The sequence below is a fragment of the Syzygium oleosum genome, unplaced genomic scaffold, assembly GCF_021117445.2.
Source record: "Syzygium oleosum isolate NSW1041296 unplaced genomic scaffold, Sole_v2.1 Sole_v2.37, whole genome shotgun sequence".
In the NCBI taxonomy this organism is placed as follows: domain Eukaryota; kingdom Viridiplantae; phylum Streptophyta; class Magnoliopsida; order Myrtales; family Myrtaceae; genus Syzygium; species Syzygium oleosum.
Window position 1 is genome coordinate 2,547,011 of NW_026607521.1, and position 27,967 is coordinate 2,574,977.

The following is a 27,967-nucleotide window of genomic DNA, read 5'->3' on the forward strand; positions in this document are numbered from 1 at the left end:
ACATTTGCAAGGTCTCTTTAGTCATCAACATATCTCACGCCCCGTATCTTGTTCACGTTCTGTAGAGCACAAGAACCTTCCGCGCTCATAGACGTCGAGTTGCTAACACTTTGTATATGAATCTGTCTATGTAGAGACAGTACCTCCTGGACATCCAAATACACATGTCTGTGTACTTCGAATATTTTGTCATTCTTAAAACACAATAGGGACTTCTCCTCGATGGTAGCCGGGATATGTCGAATTTCGATTACTAATGAACTATACATAATATTCTCTTCACTTTTTCTACATTGAGAAGAGATAATAGTGCTTTGGTTCTATGAAAAGGGGACACTGAATTCGAAAGTTGACTTTATGCATAGTATGGATATAGATCGATAGATGGAATAATAACAGTTCATACATTTACTTTCATTTTTCTTCAATTTACAAAAGTAAGATCTGATAATTGAAATACTCACTCTTACCAACAGAGGATGCTATAAGTCTCTTCCTTGGTCACGACAGCTGCCATTGCTAGAAAATTCAGTGAACTTAAAATTTTATACAGCAAAAAGGCCACCAAAAATCCTAAATTATGCTCACTCCGATATATTTACCTCAAACTTTTTTTGGTGACACAAAACACCCCAAATTTGTACCTATGTGACACATTTATACCAAAAGCCCTAAATTTGTATCCGTATGACACATTTACCCCAAAATTACTTAGTACAAATTTAGAGTTTTTGATGTCATAAAAAAATAATTTGGGCTAAATGTGTAAAACGGGTATAAGTTTGGTATTTTTTGTATCTAAAAAAAGTTGAGAGTAAATGTGTCACATGAGTACATGTTTGAAATTTTTGGTATCACAAAAAAATTATGGGATAAATATATCATAGTAAACATAATTTAGAATTTTTGATGGCTTTTTTCCTTTTATATGAATAGATAGATAGAGAAGATTATAATGGTATATGCAAAAAAAATCGACATAATTGTTTCTTTTTTTTTCCCGTTCTGGCGATGGAATAGTTCATGGTCATTATCACAGGAGTCAATTCAGCCGCAAGCCGTTTGAGTTCTCCAGCTGGCAATTCCGACAAGCCTATCATGTCAATGACGGATTTGAAGTGCTAGATGCTTCATCTTTATTTTCAACTCCTTTCGTTTTACGCAAGTTAATTTTTAAAAGAATATTTTTGAAATTTTTCGACATTCAATTCACGAAAAATAAATTAATTAATAAAATTATTTTTCGACAATGTAAAAATACCTTCAAAAATGGAGAAAATGTTTTCAGCTTTTCACTTTCTATCACCAAACACATTTTTCGACAGGAGAAAAAGGGAAGAAAAAGAAAAAAGCAAAGAAAAAAGAAAATTAAAAAATAATGAAAAATCTATTTTAAAAAATAAAAAATTATTAAAAGTAGTGCATAGAGGAAAATCTAACCAAATAGCGAAAAATATTTTCTGGGACATTTTAAGATTTCAGCCAAATACCGTAAAATTGTGCTATTTTCCTGGATGGTTTTTTGGAAAATATTTTCCAGAATCGTCACATTTTTAGTGAAACAAACAGAATTTCATCTCTATTTGAAGATACCATAGTTGCAATATGGATGGAAAGCGTATAAGTTACGGCCAGAAGAATTGGGTAATCTCTAATTTTCAAGACTCTACATTTGAAGTGGTCGTGGCCTTCGGCAGTGCTTCTTCCTCTCTCGGGAAAATTGTCCGAAAAGTTTTAAACCTATTGTACGACATTCAATCCTAAACCTTTCAATTTGATCAATTTAGTTTTAAATATTTTGACAATTTGCTCAGTATCCACATTAGCGATTGCCGGCCAAAATTGACCTCGAAAGACTACATTAGTAAATCGTCAAAAAATTTAGAAAAGAATAAGATTCAGAACTGAATCAGCATCATTACATTAGGTTTATGAATTTTAAACGAATTTTGGCTCGACAAAATGTACATACCGAAACAAGGTTGGGATCTGTCCGGTTCGACCCATTACCGGGGACGCCAGATGCATTCGAACCCATTGAACACTGCGTTTTTCTAAAACACGGGATCGCTCAAGAACCTGGTTTTTGAACCTCATGGCACTGTTCACAGCACATGAAAAAGCAGAGGCAAAGGAAAAACTTTGTGAAAGACTAATTGATTTTGGATTCCCAATTTTTGTAACTTTTTCCCCTTAGGATGAGACCCCACAAGACACTGGGATGAGAAAAGAAATTTGTAATCCTACTCTACTTGAAATTTAAAATATTTAGTTTAATTTGTCTTCAAGGAAGGAGCGAGCCCACAGATTTGTAACAAATGATTAAACACAAAGCATCACGGGCAAAAGACACACGTACCTCAAAAAGTTCATTACAAAATCGATGCTCCTCTATTGGTTTCGTAAAAAATAAATAATTTAAAAAATATTTTCCTGAAAATGATTTCCGTGTCACTTACAAAAATGACCTGATGAAAAATATTTTGGTTGTCCATGAAAATATTTATACATAAATTGTTATCAATAACAGAAAACATTGAGGAGATTATTTTTAGGAGAAATCATTCATTTTTCGCAAAACAAACATAATCCTAAGCTCTCACATGTACCTAAAAAATTCATTACAAAACTAATGCTCATCCGTTTGTTTCACGGAAAATGAATGATTTAGAAAACATTTTCTAAAAAATGATCGTCTGTATCACTTACAAAAATGACTGGACGAAAAATATTTTGATCGTTCACGAAAATAATTAGACATAAGTTGTTGTCAATTATTGAAACATTTTCAAATGACTAATTATTGAGACACAGGAGGAGATCATTTTTAGGAAAAATCTTTCATTTTTCGCGAAACAAACGGATCTTAAGCTCTCACACTTGTCAACGTGACCTGAAAAAAATAATATACATGATAAAAAAAATTTATTAGATCCACTGACATTTCAAGAATCTTTTTACAGCGATCGCATCAAAGGATCGACACGGTGTATATAAGACCTACCGAGAAAACTAAATTGTTATTGTAAAGCACTTTTTTTTTTATTATTGTTCCAAGACATTTAAGTGTTAAATAGCGTGTTGATCTATTAGCTTGAACTTATCGAAAAATTTACGGTGATTTTCTTTATTGTTTCAAGGCATTTAAATGTCAAATCACGTCTTCATCTATTGGTTTTAACTTATTGAACAATTGACGGTGATCCCATAAAAAACCCACAAAATTACATAAGCTATTGTCCATCCTATGATACATAAGGCGTGGTAATAAAGCATTGGATCTTGCTTATAGATATCATAATCTTTTAAGAAGATTTTACGAAGCAATAGCATCGCTGTACAACAAAAATAATTTCGTATTTCCATTTCGAGCGACTCAAATAAGACGCGAGCTATAATTCGAGCGAGTGATCTAGATAAGAAATTATTTGCACTCGACAGGGTCAATGATAAGATTCCTTTTGAGTGCTCCTAATTCACAATGCGTCCGTTTCTCGTCGGTGCCCGATTGATATACATTTGTCCCTTATGATTCCCAGGTGCTTTCATGGTGAATTTTAGCTTTTCCTAACACCATTTGGACTCTTTTCCATTGGATGCACCAGTCCAAATGTTTTTGGACGTAATGGATCAGCAATTTGCATGTCAATTCAAAAGATTAATTGTCTACTTGCATGACAAGACATATTGTATTGTGTCTACGTTTTTTAAGGTTATTTTTGGACGAGGAACAAAATTCCTAAATTACCCCTATACACTACTTCATGCCCCTAAATTGTATGTTCATTCAACACGTCTCTTACTTGCGGCTGTCCAACTCTTATTTGTACTCTCTCTTCTTTTCTTTTTCTCCCTTTTAAAAATGAATCACCCGAATTTGTGCCACGTCATTATATTAATCTCGTTTTCCCTTTTTCCTATTTTTCAATTCAAGAGCATGATATTTGATATTTAGGTTCGTTCGTTTCGCTAAAAATAAATAATTTAAAAAATATTTTTCTAAAATAATCGCTCGTATCATTTATAAAAATGAGCGAATGAAAAAACTTTTATCTCCGCAAAAATTTTTATATATAAATTGTTATCGATAATGAAACATTTTTCATTGATTAATTATTTCAAGCAATACAAATGATTTTTTTTAAGAAAAATATTTTTCAAATCATTCATTACTCGCGAAATAAATGGGGCCTTAGATACCTGAAAAATAATAAAGCTCCCTCCAAGCTCGGCGACTCAGGTAAATTCAAACCTTTGGCACATACGGATAGCATTGCCACGGAACTATTTGTAGTAACCGGCGGTCATGAATAGATGACCTCGGATTCCTGAAGTTCTAAAGGTTATTACATGAGCTGTATTTTTATTTTAGGGGTAAATGCATTGAAAAGTCTTAAAATTTGTCACGAACGTATAATAAAGTCTTATAATTTGTCAAATTGGTGCAATCAAGTCCTTCGTTAACTCCGTCCAACTTGGCTAATGGTTAATGCTGATGTGGCCATTTTTCTTTTTCAATTTTCTCTATCCCACGTGGCGCCGACATGGCTAAAACATGAATCATAAGGCCGAAACGACGTCGTTTTGATCTAAATCCGATTTTTAATCTGAATATTATTTTAAAAGATGAAGGCAAAAGAGGGCGAGGGGCCCGTTCGCCAAGTCGGACGGAATTAACGGGGCTAAAAATAATAATGCAAAAGATGTATATATAATAATTTCGAGAAATATGCAAAATCAGGTAAAATATCTTAACATCACCAACATTACGAGTTTCACGACTTTCGGTACATTTATCATTTATTTGCATTATTAGTGCGAAACCCGTGTGGAGTTTTGTAATCTCTCGCAGGGAAAATTTCATTTTGGTACCCAAAGTGGGGGCCTTTTCTCAATTTGGTACCCAAAGTGTCCATTCAGTCTCAATTTGGTACCTGAGTTCGCCGGCCGGTCAAATGCTCACCGGCCGGCAAGAAATTTACTGTTCCGGCTACCGGAACAGTATTTGTTTTACTTTTTTATTTTTATTCTTTTTTCCTTTTTCTGTTTTTTTTTCTTTTCCTTTTCCTTTTTTTTTTCCTTCTTCCCTCCGCCGCCCATAGCCGTGGCCGGCAGATATCGCCGGTGTCGGCCCTCGCCGGCGTCGGGCGAGGGCGGCCCTCGCCCACCCAGGCCAGGGCAGCCCTCGCCTGACGCCGGCGAGGACCGATGCCGGCGACCTCCGCCAAACTGCCGTCCATCGTCATCCTCCTCAAGTCCTGCAAGAACTCCGCCCACATCCACCAGCTGCACGCCCAGATCATCGTCATGGGGCTCGAGCAAGACCAGTTCGTGGCTTCCCACTTTGTTTGCCTCTCCTACTCCCTCTCTTCTCTTGCCTACTGCTCTCGCTTCTTCGGCTGCATCCTCGACCCTCGCCAGGGTCGGCCCTCGCTCGCCCAGGCGAGGGCCGCCCTCGCCCGACGCCGGCGAGGGCAACCCTCGCCCTCGCCGAATTTGGTGAGGGTCGGCCCTCGCCCGACGCCGGCGACCTCCGCCGGCCACGGCTATAGCCAGCGGAGGGAAGAAGGAAAAAAAAAAGAAAAGGAAAAGGAAAAGAAAAAAAACAGAAAAAGGAAAAAAAAATAAAAAAGTAAAAAAAATACTGTTCCGGTAGCCAGAACAGTAAATTTCTTGCCAGCCGGTGAGCATTTGACTGGCTGGCGATCTCAAGTACCAAATTGAGATTGAATGGGCACTTTAGGTACTAATTTGAGAGTATGTCCACTTTGAGTATCAAATTGAGAAAAGGCCCCACTTTAGATACCAAAATGAAATTTTCCCTCTCTCGCATTAAAAAAAACAAAACGAGAAACAAGGAGATCGTGTCCCAAGTTGCGGTCGCGGCCCTTCGTTCTGTCCCTATCTCGGAGGATTTTTGCATATAAATATGCAGCGGAAGACGCATCGACTGCTTCGCGTTCCAGCACAGCCTCTGCTTCACACACACTCACGCACGCCAGAAGAAGAAGAAGAAGAAGAGAGAGAGGAGGGAGGAGGGAGGAGAGGGAGGAGCGATGGCGAGAGACATAGACGATCTGCCGAAGAACGAGGCCAACCACACCGCCCTGACGCCGCTGTGGTTCCTCGAGCGGGCCGCCCTGGTCCACCCGGGCCGGCGGTCGGTGGTCCACGGCTCCGTCGCCTTCACCTGGCTCCAGACGTACCAGCGGTGCCGCCGGCTGGCCTCCGCTCTCTCCAGCCGCTCCATCGGCGCCGGTTGCACGGTACGGAATCTCTTTCTCCGCGGTACTCGTGCTCTGTTTTTTCCATTTCCACGTGTGCTCTGGCGATGGTGATGGGTAGTATTCTAGATATGCGGAATGTTGTGAGCAACTATGATGTTGGAAATCTAGATACGTGTCCTTTCCTTTTTGGGTTAAGGTACAAGGACGCTTTTGCTTTGTTTATTCCGTTTTTAATTCGATGAGGAATCGTCTGATAATTCCTGTGTTGGCGTTGTTCGTGTGATCCGAGTCTTTTGATTCCCCTGATTCGAGTGCTGGTGTGAAGCTCTCTTGGTTTGATACGGGTGCTTGATGGAGAATCGGATGCTCATTTCTTTAGTGATGATTGGTTGACTTTGGTGATGGTGGTATGATCCGTGGGGAGGGACTGTTTGGCTTTTTTCTTGATAGACGTCACGGTGTGAGCTGAGATGGAAGTTGAGCACTGGGAAACGGAAGCTGATAATTTTATATTTGCGAGCGGAGATTGTTGAACCGTGAAATCGGAACTGTATCAAGCTAGATAGATAGAACTGAAGTAACGGTTCTCACTTGAAAAGAAATAGATTGTTCGGACTGCCAACGTGCATGTGTGAAGTTTTTACGACATCGATTTTGCTGTGAATGTTAACTTATCGTTTCTTTGTGATGAAGTGGGACATTGTTTGGGTGCGATCAAGTTTTGTTTTCATCAATTGATAGTTTTCATGTTGTTCAAAATTCGCTTTGCTTGTGATGCTGTCCATTGTAGTTCCGGGCTTGCATCGTGGTTCTTTGTGTCCTCTTCTATGCTGCTGGTCATTATGTGGCTGTCTGGGTTTCGCTGTGCAGGTTGCAGTGATTGCGCCGAATGTGCCTGCCCTATATGAAGCTCATTTTGGAGTTCCCATGTCCGGAGCTGTAGTCAATTGTGTCAATATACGTCTAAATGCTCCGACAGTTGCTTTTCTTCTTGGCCATTCATCTTCTGAAGTTGTAATGGTGGACCAAGAGTTCTTCCCGTTGGCTGAGGAAGCTCTGAAAATATTAGCGGAGAAGAGTAAGAAAAATTATAAGCCTCCGCTTCTGATTGTTATAGCTGACGAAAGCTGTGACCCAAGAACACTTAGGCACGCTTTAGGAAAAGGGGCAATTGAATATGAGAAGTTTTTGGAAAGCGGAGATCCAGAGTTTGCTTGGAAACCACCGGAAGATGAGTGGCAGAGTATCACTCTCGGTTATACTTCTGGTACAACTGCCAGTCCCAAGGGAGTCGTATTAAGCCATCGAGGAGCATATCTCATGTCTGTAAGTAACCCTCTTGTCTGGGGGATGAATGAAGGGGCCATTTACTTGTGGACTTTGCCTATGTTTCATTGTAATGGTTGGTGTTTCACATGGACACTGGCAGCTCTTTGTGGAACCAGCATATGCCTTAGACAGGTAATCTTTTTTTTTTTTTTTTTTTTGGTAAGGTAAGAACTGCACAATATTGATCGAGTAGACAGGTAATCTTTAAGGTTCAGAAAATGCTGTTTTTCCACAAATTTGGTAGACAATTTGCTGCCTAATAACATTGTTTAAAGCATAACAGAAGCAATTGTTTCATTTATGTTTAGTACAAGGACCATTTGTTCTAAGTACTCTGGTTTTGTAAAACCCTGTTTGGTTGTGGTTCTTATTCCAGTTTATTTATGCTACGGCCATACTCCATTTACTAAATTGAGCAGATAGAAGGTAAACCTGGTAAATTTATAAGGACTGATCTAGAGCCTAGTTTTCTTAATGAGGCAAATTTCATGATGAACTATATAATTAAGTCTAACTCATTTGTTCAGATTATTTATACAAAAATTCTTGCTTAATAAGTTGACAGACAAGTATAATATTGAAGTGGGTTTTGTTTGTTCATGGCATCCATTTTGTTGTAAATATGTAACTGTCTGTCAAGTTCTCTCAAAGACGCGATGCAACAAGTTGTTGGACAATAGCTAAACCAAGTATTTTCTAGAAGTTTCGTGGGGGAATTATGTGAAACTATCTATGACGAATGGAAACACACTAATATGTTTCACAAAACCAATGGGGGTAATCACCCCCTCTCGTCAACATGTTTGTTTGTCTGTCCTTTATCCACAAGCTTATTCCCTGTCACGATTTTGAAATCTTAGTTATGGATGGAATAGTTGCTTTCTGAAACTCGAAAGATCAGCTCAAAAAGTGTGAATATTTGATCTTGTATGGGTCAATGCCGCTTTAACCAAGTTACTGAATGGGCTAATGTGTGAGTAAATGGGCTTCGTTTGATATCAAAACTACTATGTTGCTTAACAGAGAAACCTTCTGTCGTGTCTTTTCTTGTCCTCAGGTAACAGCTAAGGCAGTGTATTCAGCAATCGCTAAATATGGCGTGACTCACTTCTGCGCTGCGCCTGTGGTTTTGAACACCATAGTCAATGCTGCACCTGAAGAAACCATACTCCCTCTCCCTCACACCGTTCATGTAATGACAGCTGGTGCCGCCCCACCACCTTCTGTTCTCTTTGCAATGTCCCAGAAAGGCTTCCGTGTTGCGCACACATATGGGCTCTCCGAAACTTATGGTCCTTCTACAATCTGTGCATGGAAGCCCGAGTGGGATTCGCTGCCTCCAGAACAGCAAGCCCGCCTCAATGCACGCCAAGGCGTTCGTTACACAGCTCTAGAAGGTCTTGATGTTGTGAGCACTCAAGACATGAAACCCGTTCCTGCTGACGGTAAAACCATAGGAGAGATAGTGATGCGGGGCAACGCCGTCATGAAAGGCTACTTAAAGAACCCAAAAGCCAACAAGGAGTCTTTTGCAGGGGGATGGTTCCATTCTGGAGATCTTGGTGTGAAACATCCTGACGGATATATTGAAATCAAGGACAGGTCAAAGGACATCATCATCTCTGGAGGCGAAAACATAAGTAGCGTAGAGATCGAGAATACTCTGTACACGCATCCGGCGATTTTAGAGGTCTCTGTGGTTGCAAGGCCTGACGACCGATGGGGAGAGTCTCCTTGTGCTTTTGTGACACTGAAGCTGGGAGTGGATAAATCTGATGAGCAGCGACTGGCAGAGGATATAATGAAGTTTTGCCGGGAGAAAATGCCGGCTTATTGGGTTCCAAAGTCTGTCATGTTCGGGCCGTTGCCAAAAACGGCTACGGGAAAGATACAGAAACATTTGCTGAGGGCCAAGGCAAAGGAAATGGGACCTGTCAAGCGTAGTAAATTATGAGTGCACCCCGGTCGAGCTGGTCTTGTCTCTTTCTCTTCGTTTGTACTTGGTACCGTGAAGCCTGGACTTTGCATGTTGTTTTTTAATAAAAGCCCTTTTGTGTGACACCTTCCCACTTTTCTTGAGAAAGCTATTCATCTTCCTGATCATCTGTTGGATCTGGATGCTTGTCAAGCTAATTTCAGTTCGCCAGCCAACTCTGCAAACTACTTTGCTGGGCTGAACCGACGCCCCCATTCTTGAAGCCATCGATTCCAAACAGCAGCTTCCTGATTCATTTTTCACACGGACAGACCGGAGTCCTCCACGTTCCAAGGAAGGTGCACCAGCGCGCGAGTCAATGTCTCCTTCGCTGGACAATGGGTTTCTCCTTGCCTTTTTTCTTATCTAGTCAATGGGATAAGCCTTAGCCAGAAAATGATGAGCAGGTGAATGAACATCGTTCTAGAAGAGAGAATGGTTATTATTAGTCTTGGCAGTTACCGATCGGGTGCCTGTGCGTTTTAAAAAGATTATCTATTCGATGTGGGTAGGCTTGAGAAGATAGTTCAATTCGTTCGTAACATTGACGATTCCGTGTAGACTTTCTTAAGCTCGCACTACAAAAAAACAAGAGATAAATTTTGCGACGGATAAAGTTCGTGGCTAATTTGCGACGAATTTTGCAACAAAATTTCCGACGAATAAAGTTCGTGGCTAATTTGCGACGGATAGTGTTCGTGGCTAATTTGCGATGAATTTTGCGACGGATAGTGTTTGTGGCTATTTTGCGACGAATTTTTTTCAGTTGCAATTTTGCGACGGAAATTGAAATTTTCTGTCGCAAAATTTTGCGACGCCCTATTAGCGACGGAATTTTTTCCGTCGCTAATTTCGTCGCAAATTCGATTTGCAACGGATTTTGCCAAATTTTTCGTCGCAAAATTCGACGCTAATTCGTCGTAAAATTCATCGCAAATAATTCGTCGCAAATTAGCCACGAACTTTATTCATCGTAAAATTTGTCACAAAATTCGTCGCAAAATTAGTCATGAACTTTATTCGTCGCAAATTAGCCACGAACTTGATTCGTCGCTACTTATTCGTCGCAAATTAGCCACGAACTGTAATGGTCGCAAAATTCGTCTCTAAATATTCGTCGCAAATTTTACACCATTTGGGCCATCAAATCTTGTCCATAGCAATAGCTATGCATTAATGAACATCATGTAATACATTCAAAACAATCAAAGGACACGAGACAATAATAGATTCCGCTTCAGAAACAGAAAACGAACAAACTAGACACAATACAATATAACTGAAGGAAAGATGATAGTCCGCAAAAAATAATGATATATGCAAAGTTGCAAAGTCTGACATGATGCTATTTGATATCCAATCTTATAATACATTCAAAACATTCAAAGGAGGCGGGACAACTATAGATTCTGCTTAAAAAACGAAAAATCGACAAACCAGACACAAGATTGGGTAGCTTTGGTACTCGACAGGACACCAGAAGCAGTCACTTTTGTCGACACCTGATGAAATGTGGATACATAAATAAAGATATTCAATCAGTCCAGAATATAAAAGAAGCGTTTATGCATGGCTGTGGAACTAGGTATAAAAAAACAAGTAAGAGGGTTAACAAAAAAACGTTTCAGGACGAACATCATTGTTCTTACATATATATGAATATGAGTCAACTTTGACATCCACTGTAGTTTTTTCACCCTTGTAAACCGTATTTCTGTCACCTACGACAAATTATATCCTTCTCCAAACAGCATTCAACAGTTTAATGACTTAGAGAGGTGAATTACCAACACCAATTCCCAGGAAAAGAGGACTCAAAGTCAATTAAGGCATGTATTTCTACAATGTTCAAATATCATGATTTTTTGTAACAAGCATGTCATCTTGGAATCTCTAAATTTTCAGTTTTTCGCAAGCAAAGAACCTAGTTGTAAGAGAGTTGTGCACAGAAAGTAATTGCAGGGCAGGAACATATTGGGCAAACTGCACTTATGGCACAAAAGATTATGAAGCAAGCTTACTCCCGATTTTGAGAATTTTAACTAGAAAGGACCGAGAAAATCATCATCATCATCAGCAATCTCAGCATCATTGTGTCGCTCATCATTGTGCCCATCACTTATTGGATTGGCGGGAGGTACAGGAGGAACCTCATTGCGATTGATGTTGAGGTATCGCATAACGATTTGCATTTGTTGTTTCAAGTCATTTATTTCCTCGTCCTTCTCTACAAGTATATTTTTCAGTTGATTCAATTCTTGGGTCAATTGCTCGTCATGTCGTGTCCTCCTTCAAACAGCCGCATTGGTTGATGAAGTTGCAGCATGATTCGTCATGTATACCCTTGACAAGGATCCCATCCCAAATATTTTTCCTTTTTTCATCCCACCCGTTACCTCACTCATAATGCCGTACTGTCAACTGATGGCTCAGACGCAGCAACACCATCACCACCACTAGCATTGCTCATTAAAAGTTCATCATATTTTTCCTATATTAACAATATAGATGAAAATAAAATAACTTCATATATATAACTACCATAAATATTAAAAGCATTCACGGTTTTCATTCTAGTTTCCATAAAGTCCAAAGTATAACCTTACATACCTTAATAGCTTTTGCTCGATCGCCAGTCCATATCTTATCTTTTTTTTGAAATGTGCGTTCAAATGTAGCTGCAAATATCAGTTCCGTCCTCAATTCATGTGCCTACAAAATGTAAACATGAGTAATTGAATTAAATTAACTTATGACTTATTTAACAGACTTACCATTCGTTTTCAATGCTCCCCAATGTTGATAGAGCCTCCAACATATGTGGCAGACCCTTCACTAGAACTAGAAGATCGATTCTTTTTATTCTGCTCACTGATTTTCTGACTCTTTTTAGTTTCCCAAATTCTGTTAATTTCCGTCCAATTGTCCGCTGTAATGAAAGCCGGCTTCACTTGCTTGATATTCGCTCTATTCATCACATTTCGTATGTGATCACCGACTTTCTTCTGAAAAATTCTTCTCACTTCATTCTCTTCCTCTTCATCCTACCTGAACTTCCGCTGCAATCAATACAAAAAAAACTGAAAGTTATTATGAGGTCACATATCCATTACCATGCACCAGACAATTCGGCGATAGATTTTGTAAAGTTCATCTCGGGAAAAATATCTGGTCCCTTTAGTACCTAAAACTAAAGAGTTGTTCCGGTCCCTTTACATCATTATTGACCATTAATATACTACACCAAACTTAGTTAGTGAGAAAATAGAATATCTAAAACTTACCTTGAACTCATTCCACCACAAATTTTTCACTTCTTATAGAGCACTTCTATAATTAATATACTGCCCCATCCAATAGTTTTTGACTATTTTATTCAGTTCCCTTACAACAAACGTAGCATCCGTGAATCTGCAAACATACGGATATTGTGCAACATCGACACTTCAATTGACATCCATATCTAAAACCATAAATATTACATATACTTTAAAAAAATGAAGTACTTACGAATCTCCAAATGGGCATATCATGAATCGGTTATCTTCTTCACCTGTGTTTCCCTCATTATTCGATTGTTGCGTTGAATAATAAGGTGAAACGGAAGGAGATGGAGCTAAAGGAGATGGAACTGGAGGAGATTCACTTCGCATGTGGCCAAGTCCCCTAACATGTTCTTGAATGTTGGAGGAAGGGCCAACGTGTCCATATTGTCCATCAGCATATAGTGGTTGAGGGTTAGATGAAACGACAGGGGAAGAGGAAAGGGATGGGGACGAGGACGAGGAAGGGGCTGGTCTTCTATGCATGTGACCTCCACGTTTATACTGACAAGTAGGAAGGTTAGACAAATATGTAAAAAAAATATGAACATGTATTACGGACACATAATGACGTACATGACGAAGCTTACTATTTTGTTTCAAAAGCATAAAATGTTTCCTCTTAATTAGCCAATGCCGAGTGTTTATGACGTGCAATTTTCTACAAACAAATATATTATGAATCGCGCTCATTTTGATATCAAACATCAATATATGAGCACGATATGCCATGCTAAACCGACAATAACCATAATTAACCACACGATCCACTTTCAAACCACATGATAATTCATCAAGTACAAGATCAACCATGAAACATCAATTTCAGCCACATGATCTTCGTTCTCGGTCACACGATCATCAATCAACCCACACAATCAGGCCATAGTTAACCAATCAGCCACAATTAAGCAAATCAACCACACGATTAACCTAATTAACCATACGATTGGCATTAAACAACTAAGGGTGCGAATGGTAACCATTCTGCTCCAGAAATCAAATTGTTGCCAGAAATTGATTTTTCGCATTCTTGCCAGAAATTGACTTCTGAAGGAGAAATCTGTTTGGTAAAACATGACTAATTCTACTCCCGAAATTGATTTCTAGAACAGAACTCTGTTTTGATTTGTTGAATTTTTTTGCACTTAAAAAAATTTAAATTTTACTCAAACTGGGTGGCCACAGGTATTAGAAGCCATTCTGTAAAGTTTTGAAATTTTGGATTTTTTAAATTTTTTTTTTGGGCACCTAAAAAAAATTTTCTACCTAAAAATGGGTGGCCACAAGTATTCTAAGCCATTCTGTGAAGTTTTGAAATTTTTGAATTTTTTTATTTTTTTTGGACACCTAAAAAAAGTTAAATTTCATTCAAAGTGGGTGGCCACAGGTATTGTAAGCCATTTTGTGAAGTTTTGAAATTTTTTATTTTTTTTATTTTTTAACTTTTTTGGGCACCTACAAAAATTTAAATTTCACTCAAAGTGGGTGGCCACAGGTATTCTAAGCCATTCTGTAAAGTTATGAAACTTTTTAATTTTTTAATTTTTTGGGGCACCTAAAAAAATTTAAATTTCACTAAAAGTGGGTGACCACAGGTATTATAAGCCATTCTGTGAAGTTTTGAAATTTTTGATTCTTTTAATTTTTTTGGCACCTAAAATAATTTAAATTTCACTCAAAGTGGGTGGCCACAGGTATTCTAAGCCATTCTGTAAAGTTTTGAAAGTTTTTTTTTATTATTATTTTATTATTTTTTGTGTACCTGAAAAAATTTAAATTTCACTCAAAGTGGGTGGCCACAGGTATTTTAAGCCGTTTAGTAAAGTTTTGAATTTTTTGATTTTTTTTATTATTATTCCTTTTTTTGGGCACCTAAAAAAGTTTAAATTTTACTCAAAGTGGGTGGCAACAGTTATTTTAAGCCATTTTGTGATATTTTGAAATTTTGTTATTTTTTATTTAAAAAAAAATTCACCAAATTTCATATTTTCCCAAAATCTGACTTTTTTTAATTTTCTGGAAATTTTTATGAATTTTTCTAGAATTTTTCAATTTTAATGCATTTTCTGAAAAAATGCTTAATCAACCACACGATCATCATTAAACGCTTAATCGGCGATGTAATTGACAAATTAACTAGGCAAACATCGATCAAAGCCACATGCAATCCTGCAATCGGCCCCTAACTTAGCCAACCAATCCGACACTAAACAATTCATAAACAAGTCTGATTAATACTCATTATACAAGGTAGGATTTAGGGAGCCGCTTACTTGGTTCAAAGCCAAGAAAAACCAAACAATAATAATATTTTTGCCGGTCGGCCAGTGGCGGGCTCAGCGTGGGCGTGGGCTAAAGTGGTGGCTAGTCGGCCAGGCGCTCGGCACGGCGCTCGGCCACGGTCGGGCGAACGACGGTGGAACTAGGCGGCGACTGCTGGGCGGCGGCTGACCGGCGGCGGCGTTGGGCGGCTGCTTTGGCGGCGGCGAGCTCGGGCGAGGCCGGGCGGCAGACGGCGTCGATCCCAGTGCCAGGCGAGCTTGGCGTGAGCGGCGACGGCGTCGGGTGGCTGCGAGCGGCGACGGCTACGAGCTCGGGCGGGCGATGGGCGGCGACGGCGTTGGGCGGCGACGGCAACGGCTATGAGCTCGGCGCGGCGCGGGCGAGCAGGCGGGCGGCGTGCTCGGCCAGGCGAGCGGTGAGCACACGCGCAGGCAGGCGACGACGGCGGCAGAGGCGGCGGCTACGACAACGGCGGTTGCGAGCTGTCGGGCACGCAGGCGACGACGGCAACAGCGGGCTGGCGGTCAAAAACAGGGTACTCGGCGACGACAACGGGAAGAAGAAGAAGAAGAAGAAGAGGAAAAGAAAAATAAAAAGAAGAAGGGAAAGGTCTGAAAAAGAAGACTGGAAGTGATCGGGGGGCACGTGCGCGGGCAAGGGGGGGGAGAGAGAGAGAGAGAGAGACGGGCGCAAAAATTTGAAACGTGCGCGAATGTGGTTGCGACGGATTTTGCGACGGAAAAATAAATCCGTCACAAATTTGCGACGGAAAAATAAATCCGTCGCAAATTTGCGACGGATTCCAAAAATAAAGGGCATTTTCGAATCCGTCGCAAATTTGGGACGGAAAAGAAATTCCATCCCAAATTTGCGACGGATAAAAATTCCGTCGCAAATTTGCGTCGGGCAAAAAATCCGTTGCAAATTTGCGATGCGACGGATTTTTTTTTCCGTCCCAAATTTGCGACGGACAATATTTTTTCGTCGCAAATTTGCGACGGATTTTTTTTCCGTTGTAAATTTGGGAGGAAATTTTTTTTCCGTCTCAAATTTGCGACGGACAATATTTTTCCGTTGCAAATTTGCGACGGACAATAATTCCGCCTCAAATTTGGGACGGAATTTTTTTTCCGTCCCAAATTTGTGGCGGATAATAATTCCGTTGCAAATTTGCGACGGACAATATTTTTCCGTCGCAAATTTCCGACGGATTTATTTCGGATTCCAAAAATAAAGGACATTTTCGAATCCGTCGCAAATTTGCGACGTATTGGAAAAATTGCCGTGATTTTCACTTCCGTCACTAATTCTTCGATGAACAGTAGTCACGAATAAGTTGTTGTCGTAAAATGAGCGACGAAATTAGCAATGATCCACATCCAATGGAAAATAGAATATCGCAAATGTCATCGCATGAATAATATTTGACTTGTCGTCATTTAGCGACAAATTTTCCGATGATCAATTACGTTAATAAGAATAATCAACAACAACAATAATAACAACAACATTAATGATAAAAACAATAACAATAATAACAAGAACAATAATAATTATTATGACAACCAAAATAACACTTGTCGCAATAATAATTACACATCATTAGTGTTTTGTCACAAAAATTTTAATCTTCATGTTCGTCTTCGTCTTCGTTCTCGTCTTGATCTTGATCTTCATCTTCTTCATGAGCATCATCTTCATCATCTGTCTCAAAATCAGATTATGAACCATCTTGTACATTTAATTCGCAAATTTCAGTTGGATCCACATCTATCATTGCTCCACATGGATCTCGTAAAGTTGGAATGTTATATTCCTCAGTTTCAACCGTGTTACAAACTTTCTCTTGTTGATAGGCTCTATCCTTCCAGTGTTCCTCGATTTTTCTCCGTGCTTTGATTTTACATACAGCCCATCAATCAGCTTTGTCACGTTTCAAACTAGGATATGATGCATAACATACTTGAATTGCTTGTTGTGCCAAGACAAATGGTTCATATTTCATATACCTTTTCTTGTGATTTATTTCAACCAAATTAAACTTCGTATGCACCTTCATTCCTTTGACGGGGTCGAACCACTTGCACTTAAATAACACAACCCGCATCATTAATGATCCAAGGTACTCTATCTCTATGATTTCATCCAACAAGCCATAAAAATCATCTTTTGAACTGCCACCATTGGATGACCGAACAGACACACCACTATTCATTGTGGCTTTTCCCATTCCATATTCTTGAGTGTGAAAATTATATCCATTTATGAAATATGCTGGCCAACTCCGTACTCTTAACTGTAGACCCCATGACAGATGATATAGCAATCCTTGCTCTCCAAGTTCATCATGATTATTGTGAACCTAAGGTTACACACGCAAAGTCAATAATATATATTTTAATAAATGATATATAAAAGTTTAATAACTTGGTTTTGGTCCATAGGCAACTTATATATGTTTTGAACCATGCTACAAATTGTTCATCGCACAAACGGTCAAACTCATTTGGTGGTAGTCCATACATTGAAGTTTGGAAAATCCTAGTAATAAATACCATTTATATATTAGCAAATATTTGACACACAATACATATATTTGCAAATTTACACTTACTCGAAGTATGGCTCGACTTCTGGGCAGTTCAGTAAAATATATGTATGGGCTGCATGCAATTCTTCGCCTGTTAAGTAACGAAACTGACATGCGCCGCTTGGTCGACCCAGATAATTGAAAATAGAGAATGCTTTGCAATTGGGATCAATGGGGCCCTCATCATTTCTGCCTGCTCTCCGCCTCTTGCATTGCACGTGCGGCTCAAAATAGTATGATGCAAATGTTGTCACTTCTTCCACAATATATGCATTACAAATTGAAGCTTCAACACATGCCTTATTTTTCACTTTTTTCTTCAAATGATATAAGAATCTAGTTGCAATAAAAAAAAAAAGCTTATCGTAACATAATATATAATAAAGTAATTTGAACTTTATTTTAAAAAAAATTACCTCTCAAATGGATACATCCATTGAAATTGGACGGAACCTGCAACTTTGGCTTCATAAGGCAAGTGAACTAAGAGATCCTCCATCGAATCAAAAAATGATGGAGGAAATATCCTTTCTAAGTTGCAAAGAATAATTGGAATATCTCTCTCTAGTTTCTCCATGTGTGATGCTTTTAACACTGTCGAGCAAATATCATGCAGGAAATTGCTTAACTCTGTAATGGCGCCCCATACAAAGTTCGGTAGAACTTCCTTGAAAGCTATTGGAATTAGTCTTTCCATCAATATGCGACAATCATGACTCTTCAAACCTGTCAACTTGCATTCATTCAAATCAACACATCTCCCGAGGTTCGAAGTATATCCATCAGGAAACCGCACAGATTTCAACCATTGACAAACAACTCGCCTCTGCTCCTTATCCAATGTATAAACTGCTTTTGATTTTGGTCCCCTGCTATTTGCATCCACATCTAGTGTTGGCCGATCACAAATATCTCTCATATCTTTTCTTACGTTCAAGTTGTCTTTTGTTTTTCCGATGACATCTATCACAGTATTTATGATATTGTCGAAAACATTCTTTTCTATGTGCATGACGTCAAGATTATGATGAATAAGATGGGCTTTCCAATATGGTAGATCCCAAAATATACTGCGTTTTGTCCACTTATGTGTACTTCCGTACGCACAAGTCATGTCGTGAGGGTTCTGAACAACAGTTGGAAAGTCCTGCACCCGTTCCCAAATTTGATCGCCGGTCAACCTCAATGGTGGAGGTGTTCTTTCAGTCCTATTCTTGATGAACTCTTTTTTATTCCTTCTGAATGTATGATTTATCGGTAAAAATTGTCTGTGACAGTCAAAATAGCTGGGCTTCTTTCCATGTTTTAATCTAAATGACTTTGATCTCTCCAAACATATCGGACATCCTAAGATCCCAGCTGTACTCCATCCAGATAACATTCTGTAAGCTGGAAAGTCATTTATCGTCCAAAGAAGAGCAGCCTTCATTACAAATGTTTGATCGGTAGAAACATCATATGTAAGGACACCTTCCCTCCATAGCCATTATAACTCTTCAATCAATGGTTGCATATAAACATCTATTAACTTTTTCGGATTTTGCGGGCCAGTCACGATCAATGTCAAAAACGTATAAGGTGTTTTCATGCACATACCAAGTGGAAGATTGTACGGCGTTAAGATAACTGGCCAACATGAATAACTTTTTCCTGATTTCCCAAATGAGGCAAATCCATCAGCACAGAGACCTAACCTGATGTTTCGAGGCTCTATCGCAAACTCAGGGTATGTTCTATCAAAATGTTTCCATGCCTCTGCATTTGAAGGATGACACATTAGACCATCTTCTGTTTCATAATTTGCATGCCAAGACATGTGTTTAGCAGTGGCTTGAGACACATAAAGCCTTTGCAATTTGGGGATTAAGGGCAGATAAAACATTTGCTTGCATGGTCTACACTTCTGATTACGACCCTGCCTCCTGTTAATCTTGTACCTAGGTTGGCTACAGAATTTGCAAGATTCTGCATTTTCATCATCTCTCCAATATAACATACAACCCCTACTACATACATCAATCCTTACAACCGAAAGACCTAAGTTATCCACTAGCTTTTTCATATCGTAAAAATCACTTGGCATGATGTTATCACGAGGCATTGTTTCCCGCATTACTTCAACAAAAGAGTTGAAGCAATCCGCAGACACATTATGCTCTACCTTGATATTTAACAGTCTTGCTGTCACTGATAACTTAGTGTGGTTGTCACAACCTGCCCATAAAGGTTCATCTGCTGCTTTCAATACTTCTCAAAACTGATTAGATGAAAAAGTTCTATTACACACATTCTCATCAAAACCCGTTACTCCTATCTCTTCCAATTGTGATGCATGACTAGTACCTACTTGTTAAAGTGTAAGAGTAAAACTAGTACTTGCATGGTTCGATTCTGAAACAAAATTCTGACCAGCTGCATCAATCACCATCCTCTCGTATGGATTCAATTGGTCATAATAGCTACATTCTTCCCTAATTAAAAATTGGTCACTTCTTCGATATCCTTCATCAGATATAAATGGTTCACCATGGCAAGTCAAATTATAATAATTCGGAGTAAACCCAAATCTACAAAGATGTTCTCTAACTTTATCACACACATTAAATTTACCATTACTGCACTTTTTACACGGACACCTTAACTTATTTCCATCCATGAACTCATATTTACTACTAGCAAAGTCTAAAAATAGTTCCAACCCAGTACGAAACTCATCGGTCAATCCTCGACGTCCAGGTAAGTTCTTATTATACATCCAAGCCCTGTCTCTTTGCATTGTGTCTGTATTAAAATAAAAAAATCTCGTAAAATATTTAAAATATCATATCTACTGTTCTTAATTAAAACCATAAAATTATGAAAATTAAAATTTTTTTTTTCACGCAACAATTACTTTGAAATTGAACAAATTGAAAAAATTACCATGTAAAGAAGACTTACCCAAATATTTGACTGAAATCTTGGTAGTAGAAAGTGGTCGATTTGACGAGAATTGCAATGTTCACTTGGATTGTGAGACCTTCAATTGGACATGTACCTAAATAAAAGAAAAATCACTTAACATTCATTTTTTTATTAATTTTTTTATTTTTTCCGAATGTTTTTTAATTTTTTTTCCCCTTATATTTTTCTCCGTTCACCGGTCCGGCGACCTGCTGACGCCGGCGAGTTCAACGTTGCTGGCCATGGCGAGGCCGCCGGTCCGGCGACCGGCTGACGCCGATGAGTTCAACCTTGCCGGCCATGGCGAGGCCACTCGGCCTCACCCCGATCTGGGGGAGGCCGAGCAGCCTCGCCATGGCCGTCGGTCGACCTCGCCGTCGCCCAGAGGTCGACGGCCATGGGGGGAGGTCGAGCGGCCTCGCCGGCCATGGGGCGAGGCCGATCTGGGCGACGGCAAGATCGACCGCCACACCTAGGCGAGGCCGCCGATCGACCTCGCCGGCCATGAGGCGAGGTCGACCGCCATGGGGGGAGGCCGAGCGGCCTCGCCGGCCATGGGGGAGGCCGAGCGGCCTCGGCCCATGGCCAGCGAGACCGCTCGACCTCCCCCCATGGCTGGCGAGGTCTCGCCAATGGCCGGTTGCCGGACCGGCGACCGGCCAAGAAGTTACAAAAAAATAGTCAATAAAAAAAAATTCCAATCCAGCGATGAATAATTTTGCGACGAACCGTATTCGTCGCCAATTAGTCACGAAATTAGCTACGTACTTACCGGTAGAAAAGCTTTACCGAGATTGATTTCTGCGCGCACGGATTATTGAGAGAAACGAAAGAGGGAGAAGGCGGGAGAAAAGAGGGGGGACGTGAGGAATCAGTACAGAGAGAGAGAAATTGACGGGTGGGGTGGATATGACGAAAGTTATTTTCCGTCATAAATTACAAATTAGCGACGAATCCGTTTTCGTCGCAAAATCCGTCGCTACTTTCGTCGCAAAATGGTAAATTTCATTGCAAATTTGCGACGGAAAATTGGTCGTCGCTAATTCCGCGACACGGAATTAGCGACGACCAATTTTCCGTCGCAAATTTGCGACGAAATTAGCGATGGAAAATAAATTGATCGCTAATTTGCGACTGAATTAGCGACGGATTTATTTTCCGTTGCTAATTTGCGACGGAAAATAATTCCGTCGCAAATTAGCGACGGAAAATTTTCGTCGCTAATTTGTGACAGAAAATAATTCGGTCGCTAATTCCGTAGCAAAGTTCGTCTCAAATTAGCGACGAAAAATTCCCCGTCGCAAAATTCATGTTTTTTTGTAGTGTCGTGGAGGGAAATTGAGCATGAGAGAGAGAGAGAGAGAAGAGCAAAGGCCAAACGGGTTGGTGTCTGAATCCGTCCGAAATAAATGGGGCCTTAGATACCTCAAAAATAATAAAGCTCCCTCCAAGCTCGGCGAGTCAGGTAAATTCAAACCTTTTGGCACGTACGGATAGCATTGCCACGGAACTATTTGTAGTAACCGGCGGTCATGAATAGATGACCTCGAATTCCTGAAGTTCTAAAGGTTATTTCATGAGCTGATTTTTTATTTTAGGGGTAAATGCATTGAAAAGTCTTAAAATTTATCACGAACGTACAATTGAGTCTTATAATTTGTCAAATTGGTGCAATTAAGTCCTTTGTCAACTCCGTCCAACTTGGCTAATTGTTAATGCTGATGTGGCCTTTTTTCTTTTTCAATTTTCTCTATCCCACTTGGCGCCGACATGGCTAAAACATAAATCATAAGACCGAAACGACGTCGTTTTGATTTAAATCCGATTTTTATTCTGAATATTATTTAAGAAGATGAAGGCAAAAGAGGAGGGTGAGGGGTCCGGTAGACAAGTCGGACGGAATTAACGTGGCTGAAAATAATAATGCGGAAGATGTATGCATAATAATCTCGAGAAATATACAAAATAGGTAAAATATCCTAACATCACCAACGTTACGAGTTTCCCGGCTTTCGGTACATTTATCATTTATTTGTATTATATAGTGCGAAACCCGAGCAGAGTTTTGTAATCTCTCGCGTTAAAAAAAAACAAAAGGAGAAACGAGGAGATCGTGTCCCAAGTTCCGGTCGCGGCCCTTCGTTCTGTCCCTATCTCGGAGGATTTTTGCATATAAATACGCAGCGAAAGACGCATCGACTGCTTCGCGTTCCAGCACAGCCTCTGCTTCACACATACACTCACGCACGCCAGAAGAAGAAGAAGAAGAAGAAGAGAGAGAGAGAGAGAGAGAGAGAGAGGGAGGAGAGGGAGGAGCGATGGCGAGAGACATAGACGATCTGCCTAAGAACGAGGCCAACCACACCGCCCTGACGCCGCTGTGGTTCCTCGAGCGGGCCGCCCTGGTCCACCCGGGCCGGCGGTCGGTGGTCCACGGCTCCGTCGCCTTCACCTGGCTCCAGACGTACCAGCGGTGCCGCCGGCTGGCCTCCGCTCTCTCCAGCCGCTCCATCGGCGCCGGTTGCACGGTACGGAATCTCTTTCTCCGCGGTACTCGTGCTCTGTTTTTTCCATTTCCACGTGTGCTCTGGCGATGGTGATGGGTAGTATTCTGGATATGTGGAATGTTGTGAGCAACTATGATGTTGGAAATCTAGATACGTGTCCTTTCCTTTTTGGGTTAAGGTACAAGGACGCTTTTGCTTTGTTTATTCCGTTTTTAATTCGATGAGGAATCGTCTGATAATTCCTGTGTCGGCGTAGTTCGTGTGATCCGAGTCTTTTGATTCCCCTGATTCGAGTGCTGGTGTGAAGCTCTCTTGGTTTGATGCGGGTGCTTGATGGAGAATCGGATGCTCATTTCTTTAGTGATGATTGGTTGACTTTGGTGATGGTGGTATGATCCGTGGGGAGGGACTGTTTGGCTTTTTTCTTGAAAGACGTCACGGTGTGAGCTGAGATGGAAGTTGAGCACTGGGAAACGGAAGCTCATAATTTTATATTTGCGAGCGGAGATTGTTGAACCGTGAAATCGGAACTGTATAAAGCTAGATAGATAGAACTGAAGTAATGGTTCTCACTTGAAAAGAAATAGATTGTTCGGATTGCCAACGTGCATGTGTGAAGTTTTTACAACATCGATTTTGCTATGAATGTTAACTTATCGTTTCTTTGTGATGAAGTGGGACATTGTTTGGATGCGATCAAGTTTTGTTTTCATCAATTGATAGTTTTTATGTTGTTCAAAATTCGCTTTGCTTGTGATGCTTTCCATTATAGTTCCAGGCTTGTATCGTGGTTCTTTGTGTCCTCTTCTATGCTGCTGGTCATTATTTGGCTGTCTGGGTTTCGCTGTGCAGGTTGCAGTGATTGCGCCGAATGTGCCTGCCCTATATGAAGCTCATTTTGGAGTTCCCATGTCCGGAGCTGTAGTCAATTGTGTCAATATACGTCTAAATGCTCCGACAGTTGCTTTTCTTCTTGGCCATTCATCTTCTGAAGTTGTAATGGTGGACCAAGAGTTCTTCCCGTTGGCTGAAGAAGCTCTGAAAATATTAGCGGAGGAGAGTAAGAAAAATTATAAGCCTCCGCTTCTGATTGTTATAGCTGACGAAAGCTGTGACCCAAGAACACTTAGGCACACTTTAGGAAAAGGAGCAATTGAATATGAGAAGTTTTTGGAAAGCGGAGATCCAGAGTTTGCTTGGAAACCACCGGAAGATGAGTGGCAGAGTATCACTCTCGGTTATACTTCTGGTACAACTGCCAGTCCCAAGGGAGTCGTATTAAGCCATCGAGGAGCATATCTCATGTCTGTAAGTAACCCTCTTGTCTGGGGGATGAATGAAGGGGCCATTTACTTGTGGACTTTGCCTATGTTTCATTGTAATGGTTGGTGTTTCACATGGACACTGGCAGCTCTTTGTGGAACCAGCATATGCCTTAGACAGGTAATCTTTTTTTTTTTTTTTTTGGTAAGGTAAGAACTGCACAATATTGATCGAGTAGACAGGTAATCTTTAAGGTTCAGAAAATGCTGTTTTTCCACAAATTTGGTAGACAATTTGCTGCCTAATAACATTGTTTAAAGCGTAACAGAAGCAATTGTTTCATTTATGTTTAGTACAAGGACCATTTGTTCTAAGTACTCTGGTTTTGTAAAACCCTGCTTGGTTGTGGTTCTTATTACAGTTTCTTTATGCTACGGCCATACTCCATTTACTAAATTGAGCAGATAGAAGGTAAACCTGGTAAATTTATAAGGACTGATCTAGAGCCTAGTTTTCTTAATGAGGCAAATTTCATGATGAACTATATAATTAAGTCTAACTCATTTGTTCAGATTATTTATACAAAAATTCTTGCTTAATAAGTTGACAGACAAGTATAATATTGAAGTGGGTTTTGTTTGTTCATGGCATCCATTTTGTTGTAAATATGTAACTGTCTGTCAAGTTCTCTCAAAGACGCGATGCAACAAGTTGTTGGACAGTAGCTAAACCAAGTATTTTCTAGAAGTTTTGTGGGGGAATTATGTGAAACTATCTATGACGAATGGAAACACACTAATATGTTTCACAAAACCAATGGGGGTAATCACCCCCTCTCGTCAACATGTTTGTTTGTCTGTCCTTTATCCACAAGCTTATTCCCTGTCACGATTTTGAAATCTTAGTTATGGATGGAATAGTTGCTTTCTGAAACTCGATAGATCAGCTCAAAAAGTGTGAATATTTGATCTTGTATGGGTCAATGCTGCTTTAACCAAGTTACTGAATGGGCTAATGTGCGAGTAAATGGGCTTCGTTTGATATCAAAACTACTATGTTGCTTAACAGAGAAACCTTCTGTCGTGTCTTTTCTTGTCCTCAGGTAACAGCTAAGGCAGTGTATTCAGCAATCGCTAAATATGGCGTGACTCACTTCTGCGCTGCGCCTGTGGTTTTGAACACCATAGTCAATGCTGCACCTGAAGAAACCATACTCCCTCTCCCTCACACCGTTCATGTAATGACAGCTGGTGCCGCCCCACCACCTTCTGTTCTCTTTGCAATGTCCCAGAAAGGCTTCCGTGTTGCGCACACATATGGGCTGTCTGGAACTTATGGTCCTTCTACAATCTGTGCATGGAAGCCCGAGTGGGATTCGCTGCCTCCAGAACAGCAAGCCCGCCTCAATGCACGCCAAGGCGTTCGCTACACAGCTCTAGAAGGTCTTGATGTTGTGAGCACTCAAGACATGAAACCTGTTCCTGCCGACGGTAAAACCATAGGAGAGATAGTGATGCGGGGCAACGCCATCATGAAAGGCTACTTAAAGAACCCAAAAGCCAACAAGGAGTCTTTTGCAGGGGGATGGTTCCATTCTGGAGATCTTGGTGTGAAACATCCTGACGGATATATTGAAATCAAGGACAGGTCAAAGGACATCATCATCTCTGGAGGCGAAAACATAAGTAGCGTAGAGATCGAGAATACTCTGTACACGCATCCGGCGATTTTAGAGGTCTCTGTGGTTGCAAGGCCTGACGACCGATGGGGAGAGTCTCCTTGTGCTTTTGTGACACTGAAGCTGGGAGTGGATAAATCCAATGAGCAGCGACTGGCAGAGGATATAATGAAGTTTTGCCGGGAGAAAATGCCGGCTTATTGGGTTCCAAAGTCTGTCGTGTTCGGGCCGTTGCCAAAAACGGCTACGGGAAAGATACAGAAACATTTGCTGAGGGCCAAGGCAAAGGAAATGGGACCTGTCAAGCGTAGTAAATTATGAGTGCACCCCGGTCGAGCTGGTCTTGTCTCTTTCTCTTCGTTTGTACTTGGTACCGTGAAGCCTGGACTTTGCATGTTGTTTTTTAATAAAAGCCCTTTTGTGTGACACCTTCCTACTTTTCTTGAGAAAGCTATTCATTTTCCTGATCATCTGTTGGATCTGGATGCTTGTCAAGCTAATTTCAGTTCGCCAGCCAACTCTGCAAACTACTTTGCTGGGCTGAACCGACGCCCCCATTCTTGAAGCCATCGATTCCGAACAGCAGCTTCGTGATTCATTTCTCACACGGACAGACCGGAGTACCCCACGTTCCAAGGAAGGTGCACCAGCGCGCGAGTCAATGTCTCATTCGCTGGACAATGGATTTCTCCTTACCTTTTTTCTTCTTATCTAGTCAATGGGATAAGCCTTAGCCAGAAAATGACGAGCAGGTGAATGAACATCGTTCTAGAAGAGAGAATGGTTATTATTAGTCTTGGCAGTTAACCGATCGGGTGCCTGTGCGTGTAAAAAGATTATCTATTCGATGTGGGTAGGCTTGAGAAGATAGTTCAATTCGTTCGTAACATTGACGATTCCGTGTAGACTTTCTTAAGCTCGCACTACAAAAAAATAAGGGATTAGCGTTGAATTTTGCGACGAAAAATTTGGCAAAATCAGTCGCAAATCGAATTTGTGACGAAATTAGCGACGGAAAAAATTCCGTCGCTAATAGGGAGTCGCAAAATTTTGCGACTGAAAAAAATTCGTCGCAAAATAGCCACAAACACTATCCGTCGCAAAATTCGTCGCAAATTAGCCACGAACTTTATTCGTCGGAAATTTCGTTGCAAAATTCGTCGCAAATTAGCCACGAACTTTATTCTTCGCAAAATTTGTCGCAAATAATTCGTCGTAAAATTCATAGCAAATAATTCGTCGCAAATTAGCCACGAACTTTATTCGTCGTAAAATTTATCACAAAATTCATCGCAAAATTAGTCATGAACTTTATTCGTCGCAAATTAGCCACGAACTTGATTCGTCGCTACTTATTCGTCGCAAATTAGCCATTTAACTGTAATGGTCGCAAAATTCGTCTCTAAATATTCGTCGCAAATTTTACACCATTTGGGCCATCAAATCTTGTCCATAGCAATAGCTACGCATTAATGAACATCATGTAATATATTCAAAACAATCAAAGGACACGAAACAACCATAGATTCCGCTTCAGAAACAGAAAACGAACAAACCAGACACAATACCTTATAATTGAAATATATAACTGAAGGAAAGATGCTAGTCCGCAAAAAATAATGATATATGCAAAGTTGCAAAGTCTGACATGATGCTATTTGATATCCAATCTTATAATATATTCAAAACATTCATAGGAGGCGGGACAACCATAGATTCTGCTTAAAAAACGAAAAATCGACAAACCAGACACAAAATTGGGTAGCTTTGGTACTCGACAGGACACCAGAAGCAGTCACTTTTGTCGACACCTGATGAAATGTGGATACATAAATAAAGATATTCA

The 27,967-nt window shown here is 40.3% G+C and overlaps 2 protein-coding genes across 2 annotated transcripts; both read left to right on the forward strand.

Annotated features, from left to right (window-relative positions):
* Positions 1-6,017: 6,017 nt before the first annotated feature.
* Positions 6,018-9,630, forward strand: LOC115663848 (acetate--CoA ligase CCL3-like). The gene is made up of 3 exons (XM_030585820.2): positions 6,018-6,266; positions 7,098-7,688; positions 8,614-9,630. The coding sequence occupies exons 1-3, from the start codon at positions 6,057-6,059 to the stop codon at positions 9,508-9,510; spliced, it is 1,698 nt and encodes a 565-aa protein (XP_030441680.2). The 5' UTR covers positions 6,018-6,056; the 3' UTR covers positions 9,511-9,630.
* A 13,323-nt stretch (positions 9,631-22,953) lies between these two features.
* LOC130135698 (acetate--CoA ligase CCL3-like) lies at positions 22,954-26,557 on the forward strand. The gene is made up of 3 exons (XM_056305279.1): positions 22,954-23,201; positions 24,033-24,623; positions 25,546-26,557. The coding sequence occupies exons 1-3, from the start codon at positions 22,992-22,994 to the stop codon at positions 26,440-26,442; spliced, it is 1,698 nt and encodes a 565-aa protein (XP_056161254.1). The 5' UTR covers positions 22,954-22,991; the 3' UTR covers positions 26,443-26,557.
* The last annotated feature ends 1,410 nt before the right edge of the window (positions 26,558-27,967 follow it).

Bases quoted from the DNA above. Each gene is read 5' to 3' on its own strand.
- LOC130135698 (XM_056305279.1), top strand. From the start codon at position 22,992: ATGGCGAGAGACATAGACGATCTGCCTAAGAACGAGGCCAACCACACC. The intron at 23,202-24,032 runs GTACGGAATCTC...TTCGCTGTGCAG, and splicing joins CCATCGGCGCCGGTTGCACG to GTTGCAGTGATTGCGCCGAA. The intron at 24,624-25,545 runs GTAATCTTTTTT...TCTTGTCCTCAG, and splicing joins CCAGCATATGCCTTAGACAG to GTAACAGCTAAGGCAGTGTA.
- LOC115663848 (XM_030585820.2), top strand. From the start codon at position 6,057: ATGGCGAGAGACATAGACGATCTGCCGAAGAACGAGGCCAACCACACC. The intron at 6,267-7,097 runs GTACGGAATCTC...TTCGCTGTGCAG, and splicing joins CCATCGGCGCCGGTTGCACG to GTTGCAGTGATTGCGCCGAA. The intron at 7,689-8,613 runs GTAATCTTTTTT...TCTTGTCCTCAG, and splicing joins CCAGCATATGCCTTAGACAG to GTAACAGCTAAGGCAGTGTA.